The 20,778-nt window shown below is 44.5% G+C and overlaps 1 protein-coding gene across 1 annotated transcript in view; it reads left to right on the top strand.

The window, feature by feature from the left end:
* Positions 1-1,106: 1,106 nt before the first annotated feature.
* The window catches only part of arl6ip1 (ARL6 interacting reticulophagy regulator 1), a 27,777-nt gene continuing 8,105 nt past the window's right edge, over positions 1,107-20,778 (top strand). The window contains exons 1-4 of the mRNA XM_071391638.1: positions 1,107-1,286; positions 7,134-7,267; positions 13,683-13,802; positions 19,167-19,284. Coding sequence (XP_071247739.1) covers positions 1,251-1,286; positions 7,134-7,267; positions 13,683-13,802; positions 19,167-19,284 — 408 coding nt within the window. The 5' untranslated portion in view covers positions 1,107-1,250. The remainder of the gene's footprint in view (positions 1,287-7,133; positions 7,268-13,682; positions 13,803-19,166; positions 19,285-20,778) is intronic.

The raw sequence follows: 20,778 nt of genomic DNA, 5'->3' as shown, positions 1-20,778 counted from the left end.
ATTTTATTATTAACTAGGCAAGTCAGTTAAGAACAAATTCTTATTTATAATGATGGCCTACACATGGCCAAACCCGGACGACAATTGTGTGCCGCCCTATGAGACTCTGAATCACGGCCGGTTGTGTTACAGCCTGGATTCGAACCAGGGTGTTTGTAGTGACGACTCTAGCACTGAGATGCAGTGCCCTTAGACCGCTGTGCCACTCGGGAGCCCCATGTATTTGTGTTAAACTATGTTTTTAATGTTGATTTGATGGCTGATATTTTTCATTATTGTACGGTGATGCCAATGAAAATACAGTAAAAGTCATTTTATTCTAGAATTCTTTCTCCAGGTGGAAAGATTGATACTGTAAACTGAACATATGAACTGCATGGACATAGAAAATGGATAATGGAAGAACATACAGATTTTTAGGACTCTACCTTCTCTGTACACTTTTCCATTTGTTTTTCTACATCCCATACTTCTACGTCCCATAACTACAAAGACTGAAATGTGCATGTACTCCGCTGCTTCGGATGAGAAATCACACTGTTTTCAACAATCTGGTATTTACACTGATGTGGAAACAGGATGGCTGGACAAAGCTGGCTAACGATTTTCAGTGGTCTTAAAGAGACAGGGGTTGTGTCCCAGACTTTTGACCAGGGTAATAGGGTACAGTTTGGGACTTGGCCAAGGAAAGGAATCCACCTCAGACTATCCGGTAATGGTTATAGACTGGTGAATGAGCTCACTGGGCTATCAGCCAATCAATATCCAGTCAGTGAGGGGGAAATGTAACACAGAGAACTTTGAGGACTTCAGCAGTGGTCCAAACGCCTGACTGATATTAAATGAATCATCCAATTCCATTTAAGCTAAATTGAATCAATCAAGTGATTTGTGAAATTGGTCAGAGGTTCACCAATTCAATTATTGCTCATTCTACTCATTTCCTTGTGGTAGGAGTTTCCTCCTGCGAAACAAACGGTTTATTGATTTAAAATTGATTGGGTCATACATGACAGCCGAGTAGTTTTATTTTGGGCAATGCCGAGAAAAGGGGCGTGAACTACATTACCCATAAAGCCTTTAGATATGACGTCGTCTGTTTTTTTGTTCATAAGTCCATCCTGCCAGCCATCTAACGGTTGGTTTGTGAACTGCAAAATCCACAAAGAATAGGGAAGCGTCTGCTGCGCCCCTGGGTCGTTTTAAATTTGCCTTTAAAACATCACCGAAACCTTAAACAACAGCTAGCTATGGCAGAGGGAGACAACAAAAGCGCCAACGTACTCGTAAGTAACGTTATCCCACTTTAGACTTGACAAGCTTTTGTTCCTGAATTAGGTAACGTTAACGTCGTAGTGCTGCTGTCGTTCGGTTGTCAACGGCCTTCGACATGCTAACAATTAACCAGCTATGCTAGCGAAGGAGGATTAGTGAGAATGAAAACCGTGCCCAACAAATTAAATCATTAATCTGAGCAAATTAACCAAGCCATGCATTACATGGTTTGTTAGACATTAACATTATCTACGCTAACAATTAGTTATGCAGTCTAATATTGGCCTTTTAGCTAACATTATTGCTTGGCTAACTAGCTGTTATCGCATGATACCGTTAATTGATGAAAGGTGTTTTTGTAGTTAGCATACAGCTAGCTGTGTTACGTTACCTTAACTATTTGATTAGTCACCGAAAGATGACTAATATATATTTGGTATAAACATTAGACGATTTACTCAATAATTAAGCATGGTTAGAGTGACTAGTGTAATTAAGACCATGGTCAGAAGTGGTCGCTACTCAAGAGAACTGTCACTGCTCGGACCGAGGGCAGAACGGCGCTAAATTTGAACGTCAACTGGCAACCTAGATGGTGTGATAACATTGACCTTTTTTTTTTTTGTCAACGTTATATATTAATGAACGTTATGACTGAATTTCAGTATATACCCTTCCCAGAAATTTTTTTTCTCCAGTTTTCATTATGCATTTCTGAGTCGAACCTTTTTTAAATTTAATGATAATGCCCGAGAAGAATGTTTGAAGGATATATTGGCACTGGTGGTGTTAGGCCCGAGATTAAATCACATTTTATTGGTCACATACACATGGTTAGCAGATGTTATTGCGAGGATAGCGAAATGGTTGTAGTCGAGGGCAGGTGGTGTGCCGCAAATCTGCCATATTTTCATTAAAATGATCTTGATTCATTTATTCATACAATTTCATCCTTCCACAATATATAGTCCCGATACAAATAGGCATTTTAACGTAGTAGATTTAGCAGGTGGTAATTTGTGGCGTAGACACCGGCTGGAATGCTGTTTTAACCAATCAGCATTCAGGATTAGACCCACCCGTTGTATAAATTGCCATAGAAACGGCCCCTCGCAACATTGATTGATTAGAGTTAGAGGAATAGAAAGCCACTGATCTGGAAGATGAAGACTTAAGTACAAGCATATTATGTTTGTAATATTGTAGAGAACAATCTAATGATTAATTCTGTGATTCATAATGACATGGGCAAAAGAGAACTACTTTACAAGCCCTAAACCAACAATGCAGTCTATTACTTGAGTGACTGTAGTCTTTGACAATTTTTTGGGGGGCCTTCCTCTGACACCGCCTAGTATATAGGTCCTGGATGCCAGGAAGCTTGGCCCCAGTGATGTACTGGGCCGTGCGCGCTACCCTCTGTAGCGCCTTACGGTTGGATGCCGAGCAGTTGCCATACCAGGCTGTGATGCAACCGGTCAGCATGCTCTCGATGGTGCAGCTGTAGAACTCTTGAGAATCTGGGCACCCATGCCACATCTTTTCAGTCTCCTGAGGGGGAAAAGGCATTGTTGTGCCCTCTTCAGGACTGTCTTGGTGTGTTTGGACTATGATAGTTTGTTGGTGATGTGGACACTTGAAGCTCTCAACCTGCTCCACTACAGCCCCGTCGATGTGAATAGGGACGTGTTCGGCCCTACTTTTCCTGTAGTCCACGATCAGCTCCTTTGTCTTGCTCACATTGAGGGAGAGGTTGTTGTCCTGGCACCACACTGCCATGTCTCTGACCTCCCTATAGGCTCTCATCATTGTCGGTGATCAGGCCTGCCACTGTTGTCGTGAGCAAACTTAATGATGGTGCTGGAATCGTGCTTGGCCACGCACTCGTGGGTGAACAGGGAAAACAGGAGGGGACTAAACACGTACCCCGGAGGGGCCCCAGTGTTGAGGATCAACGTGGCAGATGTATTGTTGCCTAGCCTTACAACCTGGGGGTGGCCTGTCAGGAATTCCAGGATCCAGTTGCAGAGGGAGGTGTTTAGTCCCAGGGTCCTTAGCTTAGTGATGCGCTTCGTGGGCACTATGGTGTTGAACGTTGAGCTGTAGTCAATGAACAAATCAAAATGTATTTGTCACATACACATGGGTAGCAGATGTTAATGCAAATGTAGCCAAATGCTTGTGCTTCTAGTTCCGACAATGCAGTAATAACCAACGAGTAATCTAACCTAACAATTTCACAACAATTACCTTATACACACAAGTGTAAAGGAATGAATAAGAATATGTACATTTAAAAATATATATATATATATATATATATATATATATATATATATATGAATGAGTGATGGTACAGAATGACATAGGCAAGATGCAGTGGATGGTATAGAGTACAGTATATACATATGAGATGAGTAATGTAGGATATGTAAACATATAAAAGTGGCGTTGTTTAAAGTGGCTAGTGATACATTACATCAAGATGGCATATAGTACAGTGTATATACTGCGCCTTCTTCACCACGCTGTCTGTGTGGTTGGACCATTTCAGTTTGTCCGTGATGTGTACGCCGAGGAACTTACAACTTTCTATCCTCTCCACTACTGTCCCGTCGATGTGGATAGGTGGGTGCTCCCTCTGCTGTTTCCTGAAGTCCACGATCATCTCCTTTGTTTTGTTGATGTTGAGTGTGAGGTTATTTTCGTGACACCACACTCCGAGGGCCCTCACCTCCTTGTAGGCCGTCTCGTTGTTGGTAATCAAGCGTACCACTGTAGTGTCCTCTGCAAACTTGATTGAGTTGGAGAAAAATTGTTAAGTATTTTGAAATATGCAAACATGTAAATATCATGGCATGGGGAAGGTGTCTTTTTTGTGTTTTTATAAAAAAAAATATTGTATGCTTGTCATGTGATGAATGGTCAATTGTGTTTTTAATTGTTTGAGATGATGCTTTGTCAAATGCCTGTATTTATCGAAGTACTGAATTTGTTACGCAACATTTTTCAATGATAAATCTGCAACATAGTCAGTTGTATGTTTTTATTTTTGTGTTAAAATCTATAATATAGATTAATATAATATCAGTCGAGGGTGAACAGGGAGTCCTGTACTCCCTGTTCACCCTCAGTCGAGGGTGAACAGGGAGTACAGGAGGGGGCTGAGAACGCACCCTTGTGGGGCCCCAGTGTTGAGGATCAGCGGGGTGGAGATGTTGTTACCTACCCTCACCACCTGGGTGCGGCCCGTCAGGAAGTCCAGGACACAGTTCCACAGGGCGGGAGCTGTGCAACACAGAGCTGTAGTCGATGAACAGCATTCTCACATAGGTATTTATCTTGTCCAGTTGGGTTAGGGCAGTGTGCATCATTCTCACATAGGTGTTCCTTTTGTCTAGGTGTGGAAAGGCAGTGTGGAGTGCCATCGTCTGTTGGGGTGGTATGTGAATTGTGGGTCTAGGGTTTCTGGAATGATGGTGTTGTGAGCCTTGACCAGCCTTTCAAAGCACTTCATGGCTACCTACATGAGTGCTATGGGGTGGTAATCATTTAGGTAGGTAACCTTGGCTTTCTTGGGCACAGGTACTATGGTGGTCTGCTTGAAACGTGTATCTATTACAGACTCGTTCAGGGAGAGGTTGATAATGTCAGTGAAGAAACTTGTCAGTTGGTCCGCGCATGCTCTGAGTACACGTCCTGGTAATCCGTCTGACCCCGTGGCCTTGTGAATGTTGACCTGTTTTAAAGGTCTCGCTCACATCGGCTACGGAGAGCGTGATCGTAGTCGTAGCACCCGCTTGAATTCATCTGTATTTCACTACATTCTCCAGCAGTGGTTCCCAAACTGGGAAACTCAGTCCAGGTTCATCTGTTTTGAAGTTGGGTAGTGCATCAGTTTTCCTCTTGTCAGTCATTGCATTTCTTAGAGCTGTTTATTTAACCTTTATTTAACTAGGCAAGTCAGTTAAGAACAAATTCTTATTTACAGTGACGGCCTACCGGGAACAGTGTGTTAACTGCCTTGTTCAGGGGCAGAATGACAGATTTTTACCTTGTCAGCTCGTTGGATTCGATCTAGCAACCTTTCGGTTACTGGCCCAACGCTCTAACCACTAGGCTACCTGCCGCTTATAACTTATAACTAATGTCCTGATCAACTAACCCATGTTGGCTGTTTTTTTGCTTTTTTTATTTTTATTTATTTGCTTCTAGATTTTGTAGTAATGTTAGTCACTCAAATATCACATGAAGACACATTAGCCATGGCAAAATGCATGGAATTGAAAGAAAATTGGCTTCAAAACTGATTTTTCTCAGTACACCATTTTTTTTTTGTAGAATTGCAGGAAATGAGCTTTAAAACAGCAAAAATAAATTGTCTAGCAACAAGAGGGGCGTAAACAGTTTGTGGCCATAGAAATGGATGTGCCGGGGGATGCTCCCCAATGCTCCAATGCTGGAAGGGGAGCCTGAGTGGGAGAAGGTTCGGGAACCGCTGTTCTAGAACAGTGAATGAACTCTAGAATCTGGTTGAAACTGTCTTCAGTCAAGTCGTGCTTTGACAGCTTAACGACAGCGCTCAGATGTGGCAGTCAGGCCTTGTCTGTCGTTGATTACATTCATCCACTGAACAAACCTACCACAGAGCATCAACTGACAACTAGGATGGATCACGATGATGATCTGTGTGGCAAAACAAGTCTGTAACGTTAATAGCTATGTCTTTTCCTGGCTGGCTGTGCGTCATGAGGCGACATGGTGTTTAGTGCCCTTGGAATGAGATGTCTGTATGAAGACGGGTCCTTGTGGTGCCAGCACAACGTGGGATTATTTCACTTCCCAGACCATTCACAATGACACCTCTGTTTTCCTCTGGCCCTGTGGCTCTGCTCAGCCGCCAACTGATAGTAGTAGATGGATGTTTGGAAGTCAGCAGCGCTTAAGGTATTAGCTAACCATTAAACAGTGGTATTTCTGTGGTACAGCCTGATGCGTCTAAATGGCACCCTAGTCCCTATATAGTGCACTTCATTGACCAGAGCCCTATAGGGTGCCATTTGGCACTCAGCCTAGCTCCTTAGATGAACAGGCTAAAGTGTTAACTCTATGTGAATTGGAGTTCAGAGTTGTCTGGGCTGAGAGTTAGATGGCTTTTCTTCTGAGTCCACCAGTGCATCTGGAGTCCTTTTCAACCTGACCTGTTATCAGGCTGTGTTTTCACCTTTTCACACCTTGGGGGACTACTACTATGGCCTATCTATTACCTTACTTCTTTACTCCAGTTGCATCCTCCAGTAGCATCCTGTCCAGGGGGTTAACACCTGGCTCTACAATAGACTAGCGTCCTGTCCAGGGGGTTAACACCTGGCTCTACAATAGACTAGCGTCCTGTCCAGGGGGTTAATACCTGGCTCTACAATAGACTAGCGTCCTGTCCAGGGGGTTAATACCTGGCTCTACAATAGACTAGCGTCCTGTCCAGGGGGTTAATACCTGGCTCTACAATAGACTAGCATCCTGTCCAGGGGGTTAACACCTGGCTCTACAATAGACTAGCGTCCTGTCCAGGGGGTTAACACCTGGCTCTACAATAGACTAGCGTCCTGTCCAGGGGGTTAACACCTGGCTCTACAATAGACTAGCGTCCTGTCCAGGGGGTTAACACCTGGCTCTACAATAGACTAGCGTCCTGTTCAGGAGGTGTACTGGTAGATCAAGCTACCTCACTCTACAGAAACAGGAGATGGGCTCCTGTCTTATGGACCGTTCTGGCTCGTCCAAGGCTACTTCCTAACCTTTGTCTCTGGCGTGTGTCTCGGTCTGTGTGTGTGTGTGTGTGTGTGTGTGTGTTCCAGGCCCAGGAGACGGCCCAGCTGGAGGAGCAGCTGCAGGGCTGGGGAGAGGTTATCCTGGCCGGGGACCAGGTCCTCCGCTGGAAGAAACCATGGTTCCCTGGAGCCCTGATGGCAGCCACCACACTGGTCTTCATGTGAGTAGTACTCACACATACACACACACGATGCATACAGCTGTCCTGTCACACTCTCTCTCACACACAATACATACAGCTGTCCTGTCACACTCTCTCTCTCACACACACGCACAATACATACAGCTGTCCTGTCACACTCTCTCTCACACGATACATACAGCTGTCCTGTCTCTAGCACACACCTGTCCTCGCTCGCACTCTCTCACACACACACCAGGGCTTGACATTCAGGTAAATTTGCCAGTAGCACACCGGGCCAGTACCAAGTGACAACCACTGGCTCGTGGGCGAGATCACAGGAGAAAGTTTTTTTTTTTTTTTTTTAGGCAGAATTTTAATCATGTTTGACTTCATGTTTCATTTGCAGTCTGGACAGTTACATTATCCAGTATTTTATAGCCAACTATAAAATCCAGAAATGAGCCCAATAACATTGATGAAATGTCATGTCTTCAGGGCCTGTGATATAGTCCATATTGCTGGCAAGTGTGCTATTTTAGCAATCAGCAAGATCACCTGTAGCCTGATGCAACGGGGGGTTACAATCAGCATGATCACCTGTAGCCTGATGCAACGGGAGGTTACAATCAGCATGATCGCCTGTAGCCTGATGCAACGGGGTTACAATCAGCAAGATCGCCTGTAGCCTGATGCAACGGGGGGTTACAATCAGCAAGGGATGTTAATGTCTTGACAAGCAAGCAGCTCCAGGTCCTCCAGATAATTTTTTTCACATGTTAAAATGCATTTCCTGCAGTTCCACAGTTTGACATATTATGCCTCTCTTGAGGGGTATTTTGAAAGCACAGTATAAGTGAAAGGCTCCCTAAGTGCAAATTGCTCTGCCCCATAGAAAAATGTGTTGATGCAGGAAGTTAGCTAGCTTCACACATTAACACATTTTGCTAACTTCCTGCATCAACACATTTTGCTATGGGGCAGAGAAATGAGCAGTTCCATGCTATTCTACATACACATTTTGTCATGAGTCTTGAGATATTTAGCTGTTTTTAAAGGGTAAGTTCACCTAAAATTCTAAATTTCCCAAGTGATTCCATACATGAACTAGTTAGGTGGACTTTGCCTTCTCTCCCTGGGGTCTAGAACTGGAAGCTGCCAAAATAAAAGGGTCACGTGACTCGTGACGTTGTTTGTGCACTAGCGCTGCTCCGTTGTCAGAGCGATCGAGAAACCTGTCAATTGTGGACAAATTCTTTGTTTTATTGAAAGCATACGGCCAAATGAGCTCTTTAAAAAAAAAAAAATATATATATATATATATATAATCAAAAGTCTTATAGGTTTTGAGACAGGAAATGTGTTCTTTTCCACCTAAAGTGATTGGTGTTATTTTATGTGGCTGACTGCAATAACATTGGAGATGGGTAACAACTGTGCATGTGTGTTTTCAGTCCATGGCTTTAAGAATTCTAGGGAAGAAGGAACAAAATGTCACTGTTTTCCTTTGAAAGAGACAGATACAGACGTGTCTAGTAGCCTGAGCACTTCATCAACGACGATGACTACGATTCAGAAATGCTGGGGAAAACGTAGAACTCTGACAGCTCTTGCTTCTGTATTCTAATGGGCTGGATATGGTGCAGCTCCAAAATGGAGGGTGCTGCTGAGGTATGTAGTTTCTTCTGTATTCTAATGGGCTGGATATGGTGCAGCTCCAAAATGGAGGGTGCTGCTGAGGTATGTAGTTTCTTCATTGCGGTTTGAGTGGATCTTATTGTGTTGTAACCATTGCACCATATCATGTAGACAGCCAGTTAGCAGATGTGCCCTGTCTTTATGACACGGCGTTGAGGAGATAACAGATAGTAATTGTGTCATCTTACATTGCAGAATACACAGAATTAAAATAAAAGGTTTTGCATTTAAATTATTTAGGATCTTGTCTACTTGTTAATCTATAATGTCTGTTGGCTAGACATGGTTTATTTGCATGGCAACATTTCATGCTTTTAACAACTCTGTAGTCTTGCATGGTAGGAACCCCCTGGTGTATGCGTGGAATGCATGGTCCCAGGAACCCCCTGGTGTAGGCCTATTAGTGTGGAATGCATGGTCCCAGGAACCCCCTGGTGTAGGCCTATTAGCGTGGAATGCATGGTCCCAGGAACCCCCTGGTGTAGGCCTATTAGCGTGGAATGCATGGTCCCAGGAACCCCCTGGTGTAGGCCTATTAGCGTGGAATGCATGGTCCCAGGAACCCCCTGGTGTAGGCCTATTAGTGTGGAATGCATGGTCCCAGGAACCCCCTGGTGTAGGCCTATTAGTGTGGAATGCATGGTCCCAGGAACCCCCTGGTGTAGGCCTATTAGTGTGGAATGCATGGTCCCAGGAACCCCCTGGTGTAGGGGTATTAGGTAGCAAGTAGTCTGGTCTATTGTGTATTCATAACCCCCACCTCACCTGTTCATTATGGCCATGATTATCCTAACAATATAATTACTTTTAGCCCCATTGCCTTAACATTATTGCTCATAATACCTGGCTCCAGGAACCACCTGGGGTATATTGCCCATAATACCTGGCTCCAGGAACCACAAAAATACAATGCGTGCATACAAGGAACGGACATTTTTCATTAAGCGCTTAATGGAAACATGCAACAATATCAAGCCTATCGCCTTCCAGTCAAAAGGCTATAGCCTGGTATTGAACACGCAACGCCTGTATTAATGGAAACATGCAACAATATCAAGCCTATCGCCTTCCAGTCAAAATGCTATAGCCTGGTATTGAACACTGTAATGAAGCAGCTTATAGAACATCGTTTTCAAACATTTACCAAAATGAAAAATCTCAGGACACCACTGTTCTAAACAGCTCACCTAATACGAGCGGTTCTATATGTGACAGAGATTATCATTTCCATTAGAAACTTAGAGGGGGAATCGATCAACAACTAGGATGTGTTGCTAATATGACTAGGAGACAAGTACTGGGTAATGAATGACTTAAGTCTTTTTTTTATATAAAATAATTGCCTCCACGGTTCTATGGATGGATTTTGGCTAGGCTCCTTTAGAAGCAAGGTAAGACTTCATTATTTAAATTAACATAACAGCTTTCAAACAATTTATACTGCCTCCCGCTCACCGTTCAAAGTGGTGGGTGTCGTGATGATAGCCTGCCTACCGTTGACTAGCATACGCACTGGAATGGCGAATGGGAGGCGTGCTTTAATTACGAGTTAAGATTGACAAACATACTACTTTATCGTGGCCATCAAGTTAACACACTATTGAATTGTTATTTGTTGCGCAATGTCTTGTCCTCCAAAAGGCCGTTTTTACTCCAGTAGCATGTCTGTGAGGAGCTGCTGCTCACGCTGTCTGGCGGGTGAAGGGCTACTCCGCTCCTCAGACTAGGTTCTGTATGCTGTGAGCGTGTCATAAGATACACACAAGCCAATTTAATACAAATTAAACGACGCAAATTTACCTATGGACTGATTAGCATAGTCAAATATATTTTCGGTGGCTAACTGATTAGCGGTAAACATCCCTATTTGTAACCCCTCCCCCATGTCGATAGGGGCAATTAATATCCTAACAATATAATTACTTTTAGTACAATGGCCATAACAAAAACAGTTTTACACATTGTAAACATGTCACTTGACTTGGGTGTGTTTAAAAATGAAAAAAAAAGTAAAAGAATCTTTGTCAATACACCAAACTGTAATAATTTGTCATTTGAAAATGTGGGCAAGGAACTGCCGCTGACTGGTACTTAAAGAAGTTGAACGAATGGATAAACCCGTTTTGACTTGATACCTCCTGTTATAAAATGGATCAGGCATGTGCATCACTTTGAAGACATTGTCTCGTGTAATATAAACTACCACCTTTCCTGTTGCATCAGCTACTCTACCTGTATTTTGTGAAACCCAAACCTCAATCATTTAGTGTGTGTTTACCATATAAACATGTCTAACTGCTCTCTGAATTCATTGTGTAGGTGTGTTTACCATATAAACATGTCTAACTGCTCTCTGAATTCATTGTGTAGGTGAGAAACACTTAATAAAGGCTGTCTTCCCAAAACAACAGTCCAAGCAGTGGATGGCAACAAAAAATACATCTATTAACCAAAACAGTTCCAGTAGAAACTGGTTGACCAGGTGCTGGAGTGGTGACAGGATCCAACGGTGGTTTACAGGGATCCTTCATCCCACCTGCCCAAGCCTAATTTCCCACTTAAACATTGTTACAGAGGAGAGACCCGGGACCTGGTTAGAAGACCACTCCAGGATGAACGTAGCGTCACAGACTTTTGGGCTGCACATACAACAGTTACTAACATTGTGTTGTATACTGTTTTATTTTTTATATGCAACCAAATGTCTTCACTTTTCTCTCTGGGTGGGTGGAGGTTGAATGTTGTTCCCTTTTTTGTCTTATATTATAAAAGTAACAGTACTTGCTTTATTGGTCCATTTGCATGGATATTCTTTATTTTTGCAGTCACAGTACCTAACCTGACACACATCACAGGCTGGGCGCAGGACATACCTGGAACTTTGACTTCACAAGTCCCGGGAGTCTTCTGCTTCCTGAAAACCAGTGTAGAGCCCATAAGGCAACGGATATTTGTCTGGAATGACATTTACCACACAGCATGATGGGAGAGGAAACTGGACCATCTGGATGCAGTGTCTCGTTGTGGCGGAACCACTCCAAAACGCTGCAGTATGAGACCAGTCTGAACTGTCTGGATTGACCCATTTATAGATCACCAAGTGGATTTGAGAATCTGGAGCCGCAGTCATGTACTTGGAACAGTTGCTTTTTTTGACAATATGAAACAAGTTGATATTTTAAAGTTCAGTGTGTAGGCCTAAACATCCTATTCTAATAAAATATGCCGAACATATTGTGATTAATGTGAAAACACATCTGCACTGTTTGGGCTAGTATAAAAACAACAACCAGCTCATAGAGGTTTATGATCAGAGATCATTCAATAAAGTTAACTTTAGCTACTTGTCGGATAGCTGTCCATTTGGTCCAGCTGAAATGGAGAACTGTCCCATTTGGTCCAGCTGAAATGGAGAACTGTCCCATTTGGTCCAGCTGAAATGGATAACTGTCCATTTGGTCCAGCTGAAATGGATAACTGTCTCATTTGGTCCAGCTGAAATGGAGAACTGTCCCATTTGGTCCAGCTGAAATGGAGAACTGTCCCATTTGGTCCAGCTGAAATGGAGAACTGTCCCATTTGGTCCAGCTGAAATGGAGAACTGTCCCATTTGGTCCAGCTGAAATGGAGAACTGTCCCATTTGGTCCAGCTGAAATGGAGAACTGTCCCATTTGGTCCAGCTGAAATGGAGAACTGTCCCATTTGGTCCAGCTGAAATGGAGAACTGTCCCACTTGGTCCAGCTGAAATGGAGAACTGTCCCATTTGGTCCAGCTGAAATGGAGAACTGTCTCATTTGGTCCAGCTGAAATGGAGAACTGTCCCATTTGGTCCAGCTGAAATGGAGAACTGTCCCATTTGGTCCAGCTGAAATGGAGTTGTCTGCAATTTCTTTTTTGGATCAGGACAAATGTTTCCATGACACCAGAGTTGTGGGCAGCAAGATCCCTGTGTTCCTCATCAATCAAGTTCTTTGCAGTATAGGCATTCTTAATGAGTTCTCAATGGAGCACAGTTGCCACAACTGCACCACCCATCTGCTGTCTTCTCTTCTCCTTGTATAACTAATCTGTAACGCTATCTTCACTTCTGCCCAGAAAAAAACGTGCATTTGTGAATAAGGGTCATACATGCACTTTTTTGAGTGGCCTTTTACGTAAAATGTGTAGTTTTGTCACATAACTAGAGATCTGTGGCATTTTGTTTTGAGGAAGCGTGCAATCGGCATGCTGACTGCAGGAATGTCCACCAGAGCTGTTACTAGAGAATTTAATGTTAATTTCTCTACCATAAGCCATTTTACAGAATTTGGCAGTACGTCCAACCGGCTTTACAACTGCAGACCACGTGTATGGCGTCGTGTGGTTGAGCGGTTTGCTGATGTCAACATTGTGAACAGAGTGCCCCTCGGTGGGGTAATGGGCAGGCATAAGCTACGGCCGACCAACACAATTGCATTTTATCGGCGGCAATTTGAATGCACAGAGAGACTGTGATGAGATTGAGGCCCATTGTCGTGCCATTCATAGGACCTAATGAATTTATTTCAAGTGACTGATTTCCTTATTTGAACAGTAACTCAGTAAAATCTTTTAATTGTTGCATGTTGCGTTTTATATTTTTGTTCAGTATAGTAAATGTAGCTTTTCAGAACCCTTGATAGAATACCTAATTACTCTGGTGTCCACTTGTTTTAACTTGCAGTGGAATTGAGACATCTGACCCTCTCTCTCTCTCTCTCCCCTGCTTCCTCCAGGATGATCTACTACCTGGACCCCTCGGTGCTGACCGGCCTGTCTTGCACTGTCATGCTGCTGTGTCTGTTTGACTACCTGGTGCCTACCCTCGCACCCCGCATCTTCGGATCCAACAAGTGGTGAGAGCCTGGGGGTATATCTGGGGTACAGGGTGGGTATATCTAGGGTACAGGGTGGGTGGGTGGGTATATCTGGGGTACAGGGTGGGTATGTCTAGGGTACAGGGTGGGTGGGTATATCTGGGGTACAGGGTGGGTATGTCTAGGTTACAGGGTGGGTGGGTATATCTGGGGTACAGGGTGGGTGAATGGGTATATCTAGGGTACAGGGTGGGTGGGTATATCTAGGGTACAGGGTGGGTGGGTATATCTGGGGTACAGGGTGGGTGGGTATATCTAGGGTACAGGGTGGGTATATCTGGGGTACAGGGTGGGTATATCTGGGGTACAGGGTGGGTGGGTATATCTAGGGTACAGGGGGGTATATCTGGAGTACAGGGGGGTATATCTGGGGTACAGGGTGGGTGGGTATATCTGGGGTACAGGGTGGGTATATCTGGGGTACAGGGTGGGTGGGTATATCTGGGGTACAGGGTGGGTGGGTATATCTGGGGTACAGGGTGGGTATATCTGGGGTACAGGGTGGGTATATCTAGGGTACAGGGTGGGTATATCTGGGGTACAGGGTGGGTGGGTATATCTAGGGTACAGGGTGGGTATATCTGGGGTACAGGGTGGGTGGGTATATCTATGGTACAGGGTGGGTATATCTGGGGTACAGGGTGGGTGGGTATATCTATGGTACAGGGTGGGTATATCTGGGGTACAGGGTGGGTGGGTATATCTGGGGTACAGGGTGGGTGGGTATATCTAGCGTACAGGGTGGGTGGGTATATCTAGCGTACAGGGTGGAGGGGGTATATCTAGGGCAGAGGAGTTTGGTATCATCTGTGGGTGAAAGGGTGGGGGTGTCTGCTTAGGGGGGAGGGCAGCAGAACTTTAGGGGTTGTTGGCAGGGAGTAGGGGTTGTTTGTAGGGGTTCTGGGGACGGTGTGTTTGGGGACATGGTGTGATATTAGTTGAGCATGACACCGGCGTACATCTAACGGATCCAGACAGTGTTAAATCACTTCTAATTACAGTTATTAAAGCAGCGCTGATGTACAAATGAGAGAGGGAGAGAGAGAGAGAGAGGAGGAAAGTTACCAGCGTTTTCCAACTCTAATCAACCTCTTGGGTCTGTCCTACAAACTCTCACACGGCTAACATGTACTCCTAGTGTAGTGTGTTGGGCTGTTTCCCATTTTTAGTGTGCTACTTTTACCCAGGGCCCATGGAGAATAGGGTGCCATTTGGGACGTAGTCTGCGTTTTCTCCCTCGCTTTAATTATTTCTCCCGCTCTCTTTACCCCCCCCCCCCATCCCCTCTCCTTCAGTGGTTCAGTCATAACAGGAAACCAGGACAGGATTAAGTGACGTTCTGCAGTTAGTGGTGTATCAGGACTGTCTCTAGCGCCAGTCTGCAGTTAGTGGTGTATCAGGACTGTCTCTAGCGCCAGTCTGCAGTTAGTGGTGTATCAGGACTGTCTCTAGCGCCAGTCTGTAGTTAGTGGTGTATCAGGACTGTCTCTAGCGCCAGTCTGTAGTTAGTGGTGTATCAGGACTGTCTCTAGCACCAGTCTGCAGTTAGTGGTGTATCAGGACTGTCTCTAGCGCCAGTCTGTAGTTAGTGGTGTATCAGCACTGTCTCTAGCGCCAGTCTGTAGTTAGTGGTGTATCAGGACTGTCTCTAGCGCCAGTCTGTAGTTAGTGGTGTATCAGGACTGTCTCTAGCGCCAGTCTGTAGTTAGTGGTGTATCAGGACTGTCTCTAGCGCCAGTCTGCAGTTAGTGGTGTATCAGGACTGTCTCTAGCGCCAGTCTGCAGTTAGTGGTGTATCAGGACTGTCTCTAGCGCCAGTCTGCAGTTAGTGGTGTATCAGGACTGTCTCTAGCACCAGTCTGCAGTTAGTGGTGTATCAGGACTGTCTCTAGCGCCAGTCTGTAGTTAGTGGTGTATCAGGGAAAATATCTAGGATCTCTTTTATCCAGAGAGACTTACAAGGCTTAAGTGCCTTGCGCAAGGGCACATCGACAGATTTTCCCCCTATTCTGCTCGGGGACTCAAACCAGCGACCTTTCGGTTACTGGCCCAATGCTCTTAACCGCGAGGCTACCTGCAGCCCTCTGACCTTTGGAAGGAAAGGAGATGAGAGGGGGTAGGATTTAGAGGTGTCTCTATGTAGCCCATTAGAGGATTTAGAGGTGTCTCTATGTAGCCCATTAGAGGATTTAGAGGTGTCTCTATGTAGCCCATTAGAGGATTTAGAGGTATCTCTATGTAGCCCATTAGAGGATTTAGATTTATCTCTATGTAGCCCATTAGAGGATTTAGAGGTACAGTTGAAGTCGGAAGTTTACATACACTTAGGTTGGAGTTATTAAAACTTGTTTTTCAACCACTCCACAAATTTCTTGTTAACAAAATATAGTTTTGGCAAGTCGGTTAGCACATCTACTTTGCATGACACAAGTAATTTTTCCAACAATTGTTTACAGACAGATTATTTCACTTATAATTCACTGTAACATACTAACTATATCATTGTGTTTACTTGATAGCTACCTACACAAATAGCTAGCTAGAACAAAGTGTTAATAAGATTTAAAAAATTTAAAAGCAATACAAATAAAAGTTCTCCAGTAGGCATCTACAGAGGGAGCTAAGAGCTCTGTTGTCAGTCATTTCCCAGGAACTTTCCCATGAATTGACTGTGACTTTAAACAGCTTGAAAATTCCAGAAAATGATGTCATGGCTTTAGAAGCTTCTGATAGGCTAATTGACATCATTTGAGTTGGAGGTGTACCTGTGGATGTATTTCAAGACCTACCCTCAAACTCAGTGCCTCTTTGCTTGACATCATGGGAAAATCAAAAAATCAGCTAAGACCTCAGAAAGAAAATTGTAGACCTCCACAAGTCTGGTTCATCCTTGGGAGCAATTTCCAAACGCCTGAAGGTACCACGTTCATCTGTACAAACAATAGTACGCAAGTATAAACACCATGGGACCATGCAGCCGTCATACCGCTCAGGAAGGAGACGCGTTCTGTCTCCTAGAGATGAACGTACTTTGGTGCAAAAAGTGCATTTAAAAAAATATATATATTATTTAACCAGGTAGGCCAGTTGAGAACAAGTTCTCATTTACAACTGCGACCTGGCCAAGATAAAGCAAAGCAGAAGATAAATCAATCCCAGAACAGCAGCAAAGGACCTTGTGAAGATGCTGGAGGAAACGGGCTCAAAAGTATCTATATCCACAGTAAAACGAGTCATATATCGACATAACCTGAAAGGCCACTGCTCCAAAACCGCCATTAAAAAAAAGCCAGACTACGGTTTGCAACTGTACATGGGGACAAAGATCATACTTTTTGGAGTAATGTCCTCTGGTCTGATGAAACAAAAATAGAACTGTTTGGCCATAATGACTTGGAGGAAAAAGGGGGAGGCTTACAAGCCAAAGAACACCATCCCAACTGTGAAGCACGGGGGTGGCAGCATCATGTTGTGGGGGTGCTTTGCTGCAGGAGGGACTGGTGCACTTCACAAAATGGATGGCTTCATGAGGAAGGAAAATGATGTGGATATATTGAAGCAACATCTCAAGACATCAGTCAGGAAGTTAAAGCTTGGTCGCAAATGGGTCTTCCAAATGGACAATGATCCCATGCATACTTCCAACGTTGTGCCAAAATGGCTTAAGGACAACAAAGTAAATGTATTGGAATGGCCATCACCAAGCCCTGACCTCAATCCTATAGAAAATTTGTGGGCGGAACTGAAAAAGTGTGTGCGAGCAAGGAGGCCTACAAACCTGACTCAGTTACACCAGCTCTGTCAGGAGGAATGGGCCAAAATTCACCCAACTTATTGTGGGAAGCTTGTGGAAGGCTACCTGAAATGTTTGACCCAAGTTAAACAATTTAAAGGCAATGCTACCAAATACTAATTGAATGTATTTAAAGTTCTGAACCACTGGGAATGTGATGAAAGAAATAAAAGTTGAATTAAGTAATTCTCTCAACTATTATTCTGACATTTCACATTCTTAAAATAAAGTGGTGATCCTAACTGACCTAAGACGGGGAATTTTTACTAGGATTAAATTTAAGGAATTGTGAAACTGAGTTTAAATGCATTTGGCTAAGGTGTATGTAAACTTCCGACCTCAACTGTATATCTATGCAGCCCATTAGAGGATTTAGAGTTATATCTCAATAGCCCATTAGAGGATTTAGATGTCTCTGTAGGCCATTAGAGGATTTAGGTGTCTCTGTAGGCCATTAGAGGATTTAGGTGTCTCTGTAGGCCATTAGAGGATTTAGAGGTGTCTCTGTAGGCCATTAGAGGATTTAGAGGTGTCTCTGTAGGCCATTAGAGGATTTAGAGGTGTCTCTGTAGGCCATTAGAGGATTTAGAGGTGTCTCTGTAGGCCATTAGAGGATTTAGAGGTGTCTCTGTAGGCCATTAGAGGATTTAGAGGTGTCTCTGTAGGCCATTAGAGGATTTAGAGGTGTCTCTGTAGGCCATTTAGAGGATTTAGGTGTCTCTGTAGGCCATTAGATGATTTAGAGGTGTCTCTGTAGGCCATTAGATGATTTAGAGGTGTCTCTGTAGGCCATTAGATGATTTAGAGGTGTCTCTGTAGGCCATTAGATTATTTAGATGTCTCTGTAGGCCATTAGAGGATTTAGATGTCTCTGTAGGCCATTAGAGGATTTAGAGGTGTCTCTGTAGGCCATTTAGAGGATTTAGGTGTCTCTGTAGGCCATTAGATGATTTAGAGGTGTCTCTGTAGGCCATTAGATGATTTAGAGGTGTCTCTGTAGGCCATTAGATGATTTAGGTGTCTCTGTAGGCCATTAGAGGATTTAGAGGTGTCTCTGTAGGCCATTAGAGGATTTAGAGCAGGGTTTGCAGACGCATGCATTCACACACACTTACTCAGAGGACCTGCGTACATACAAGCCCTACACACACACTGGGTCTATTTCAGTGTCTGGCAGGGAGTCCTGCTGGTTCATAAGCCCGTGTTCTGACCTGAGCCTGAAATGGGTAGTTGTGGCTCAGCAGAATTGAAGGGCACTTCCCCCAACTGCCTTATCAAGGGGACCATATGATATCTGATAGACTCATCTCAATCTACTGAGCTGGTTCTGATCAAGTGTTCCTGTTCAGATGGATGGAGAGATATAGGGATAGCTGTTGACTGAATAAAACGACTGGTCTTGGATATAATGGTAATATCACTCTCCTCCTCTCTCCTCTCCCTCTTTTCCTTCTCTTCTCCTTCCTCTCTCTTTTCCTTCCTTCTCTCTCCTCCCCTCCCTTCTCCTCTGTCTCTCTCTTCCTCTCTCTTTCTCCTCCCTGCTCCTCCAGGTCTTCAGAGCAGCAGCAGCGTTTCCATGAGATCTGTGGTAACCTGGTGAAGACTCAGCGTCGCATCCTGGGCTGGTGGAAAAGACTCTTCTCGCTCAAGGAGGAGAAACCCAAGATGGTACACACACACACACCGAGACCCACTTTAGCTCTGTCGTCTGTTGTAGAACAGGGTCTCTCCGTCTGTCCTCTGTTGTAGAACAGGGTTTCTCCGTCTGTCGTCTGTTGTAGAACAGGGTTTCTCCGTCTGTCGTCTGTTGTAGAACAGGGTCTCTCCGTCTGTCCTCTGTTGTAGAACAGGGTTTCTCCGTCTGTCGTCTGTTGTAGAACAGGGTCTCTCCGTCTGTCCTCTGTTTTAGAACAGGGTTTCTCTGTCGTCTGTTGTAGAACAGGGTTTCTCCGTCTGTCCTCTGTTGTAGAACAGGGTCTCTCCGTCTGTCCTCTGTTGTAGAACAGGGTTTCTCTGTCTGTCGTCTGTTGTAGAACAGGGTTTCTCCGTCTGTCGTCTGTTGTAGAACAGGGTTTCTCCGTCTGTCGTCTGTTGTAGAACAGGGTTTCTCCGTCTGTCGTCTGTTGTAGAACAGGGTTTCTCCGTCTGTCGTCTGTTGTAGAACAGGGTTTCTCCGTCTGTCGTCTGTTGTAGAACAGTGTTTCTCCGTCTGCCGTCTGTTGTAGAACAGGGTTTCTCCGTCTGCCGTCTGTTGTAGAACAGTGTTTCTCCGTCTGTCGTCTGTTGTAGAACAGGGTTTCTCCGTCTGTTGTAGAACAGGGTTTCTCCGTCTGTCGTCTGTTGTAGAACAGTGTTTCTCCGTCTGTCGTCTGTTGTAGAACAGTGTTTCTCCGTCTGCCGTCTGTTGTAGAACAGGGTTTCTCCGTCTGCCGTCTGTTGTAGAACAGGGTTTCTCCGTCTGCCGTCTGTTGTAGAACAGGGTTTCTCCGTCTGTCGTCTGTTGTAGAACAGTGTTTCTCCGTCTGCCGTCTGTTGTAGAACAGGGTTTCTCCGTCTGCCGTCTGTTGTAGAACAGTGTTTCTCCGTCTGTCGTCTGTTGTAGAACAGGGTTTCTCCGTCTGTCGTCTGTTGTAGAACAGTGTTTCTCCGTCTGTCGTCTGTTGTAGAACAGTGTTTCTCCGTCTGCCGTCTGTTGTAGAACAGTGTTTCTCCGTCTGTCGTCTGTTGTAGAACAGTGTTTCTCCGTCTGCCGTCTGTTGTAGAACAGGGTTTCTCCGTCTGTTGTAGAACAGGGTTTCTCCGTCTGTCGTCTGTTGTAGAACAGTGTTTCTCCGTCTGCCGTCTGTTGTAGAACAGTGTTTCTCCGTCTGCCGTCTGTTGTAGAACAGGGTTTCTCCGTCTGCCGTCTGTTGTAGAACAGGGTTTCTCCGTCTGTCGTCTGTTGTAGAACAGGGTTTCTCCGTCTGTCGTCTGTTGTAGAACAGTGTTTCTCCGTCTGTCTGTTGTAGAACAGTGTTTCTCCGTCTGCCGTCTGTTGTAGAACAGTGTTTCTCCGTCTGTCGTCTGTTGTAGAACAGTGTTTCTCCGTCTGCCGTCTGTTGTAGAACAGGGTTTCTCCGTCTGTTGTAGAACAGGGTTTCTCCGTCTGTCGTCTGTTGTAGA

The sequence above is a fragment of the Salvelinus alpinus genome, chromosome 1 (genome assembly GCF_045679555.1).
Source record: "Salvelinus alpinus chromosome 1, SLU_Salpinus.1, whole genome shotgun sequence".
Lineage (NCBI taxonomy): Eukaryota > Metazoa > Chordata > Actinopteri > Salmoniformes > Salmonidae > Salvelinus > Salvelinus alpinus.
This window is presented reverse-complemented; position numbering and strand designations above follow the sequence as displayed.